Genomic DNA, 1,491 nt, shown 5'->3' with positions numbered 1-1,491 from the left:
ATATATCATCATCATCACCATCGTCGTTTAATGTCTGCTTTCCATGCTAGCATGGGTTGGACGATTTGACTGAGGACTGGTGAACCGGATGACTGCACCAGGCTCCAATCTGATCTGGCAGAGTTTCTACAGTTGGATGCCCTTCCTAACGCCAACCACTCCGAGAGTGTAGTGGGTGCTTTTATGTGCCACCAGCACGAGGGCCAGTCATGTGGTACTGGCAACGGCTATGCTCAAAATGGTGTATTTTACGTGCCACCTGCACAGGAGCCAGTCCAGCGGCACTGGCAATGACTTCGCTCAAATCATTTTCTAACGTGCCAGTAAGGCGACACTGGTAATGATCACGCTCAAATGGTGCTACTTACGGACCACTAGCATGGAAGCCAGACAGCTGCTCTGGCAATGATCATGCTCAGATGGTGCTGTATATATATATATATATATTTTGGCAACAGTGGCTTTATCTTGTATCCAAGACTTTAGTTTCTTCTTTGTTGAATGCTTCCTTTATGGTGATGCTGTTGATGACTCTGTAGACCAATTCTTTCATAGAAGAGTCAATGATATTGATTGCATGGCAGTGTTGGTGGAGGACAAAGTTGATTTTATTGAGCTTTTTTCTCCTGTAATCTAATTTCTTCCTTTCTCCTCTGGTAGCTTCAAATTATATATATATATATATATATATATATATAGCTGTATGTGCTGGTTTGTTTACACCCCTAACCCCCATAACTTTATGCTTTGGAAAAAAGAGACTGATAGAGTAAATAATACTAAGCTTGATCTATTCAACAAAACCCTCCAAGAAAGTGCCCCAGTATGGCCACAATCCCATGACTGAAACAAGTAAAAGACGAAAGATAACAATTCCAGTTTATCGTTGTGTATTTCTTTATTGTTATTTTTTTTTGTTATTATTTTTCAGTTGACATTCCACTATGTTACCAAAATGTGTGATGAAGATAGCACCGTTCTGGATGACAGTCGTAAAATGGGGAAACCCATGGAGTTACTATTGGGAAAGAAATTCAAGTTTGATGTTTGGGAGAAGTGTATTAGGTCCATGAAACTTAATGAGGTTGCTGAATTTCTAGTGAACACTGATGTAAGTTTTATCTTATTTTTCTTCCACATTCCTCTTCTCTGTATTCTGCTCTGTTGAAGTGGCTTATCTTGCAGACACTTGGAGACCTCACTGGTGCTGGTGCCACGTAAAAAGCACTAAGTACACTCTGTAAAGTGATTGACATTAGGAAGGGTATCCTGTTATAGAAACCATGCCAAAGCAGACAGTGGGGCTTGGTGCAGTCTTCTGACTTGCCAGCTCCTGTTGGACTGTCCAGCCAATGCCAGCATGGAAAATGGACCTTAATGATGACGATAACGATGACAATGATGATGATGACGATGACGATGACGATGACGATGACGATGACGATGACGATAACGATGACGATGACGATGACGATGACGATGACGATGATG

At 41.4% G+C, this 1,491-nt stretch overlaps 1 protein-coding gene across 1 annotated transcript in view; it reads left to right on the top strand.

The window, feature by feature from the left end:
• LOC106873940 (AH receptor-interacting protein) overlaps positions 1 to 1,491 on the top strand; it is a 48,627-nt gene that overhangs the window by 9,513 nt on the left and 37,623 nt on the right. The window contains exon 2 of the mRNA XM_014921482.2: positions 932 to 1,111. Coding sequence (XP_014776968.1) covers positions 932 to 1,111 — 180 coding nt within the window. The remainder of the gene's footprint in view (positions 1 to 931; positions 1,112 to 1,491) is intronic.

Source organism: Octopus bimaculoides, chromosome 16 (assembly GCF_001194135.2).
Source record: "Octopus bimaculoides isolate UCB-OBI-ISO-001 chromosome 16, ASM119413v2, whole genome shotgun sequence".
Lineage (NCBI taxonomy): Eukaryota > Metazoa > Mollusca > Cephalopoda > Octopoda > Octopodidae > Octopus > Octopus bimaculoides.
The sequence above is the reverse complement of the archived record's forward strand: the minus strand, read 5'-3'. Positions and strand labels throughout refer to the sequence as shown.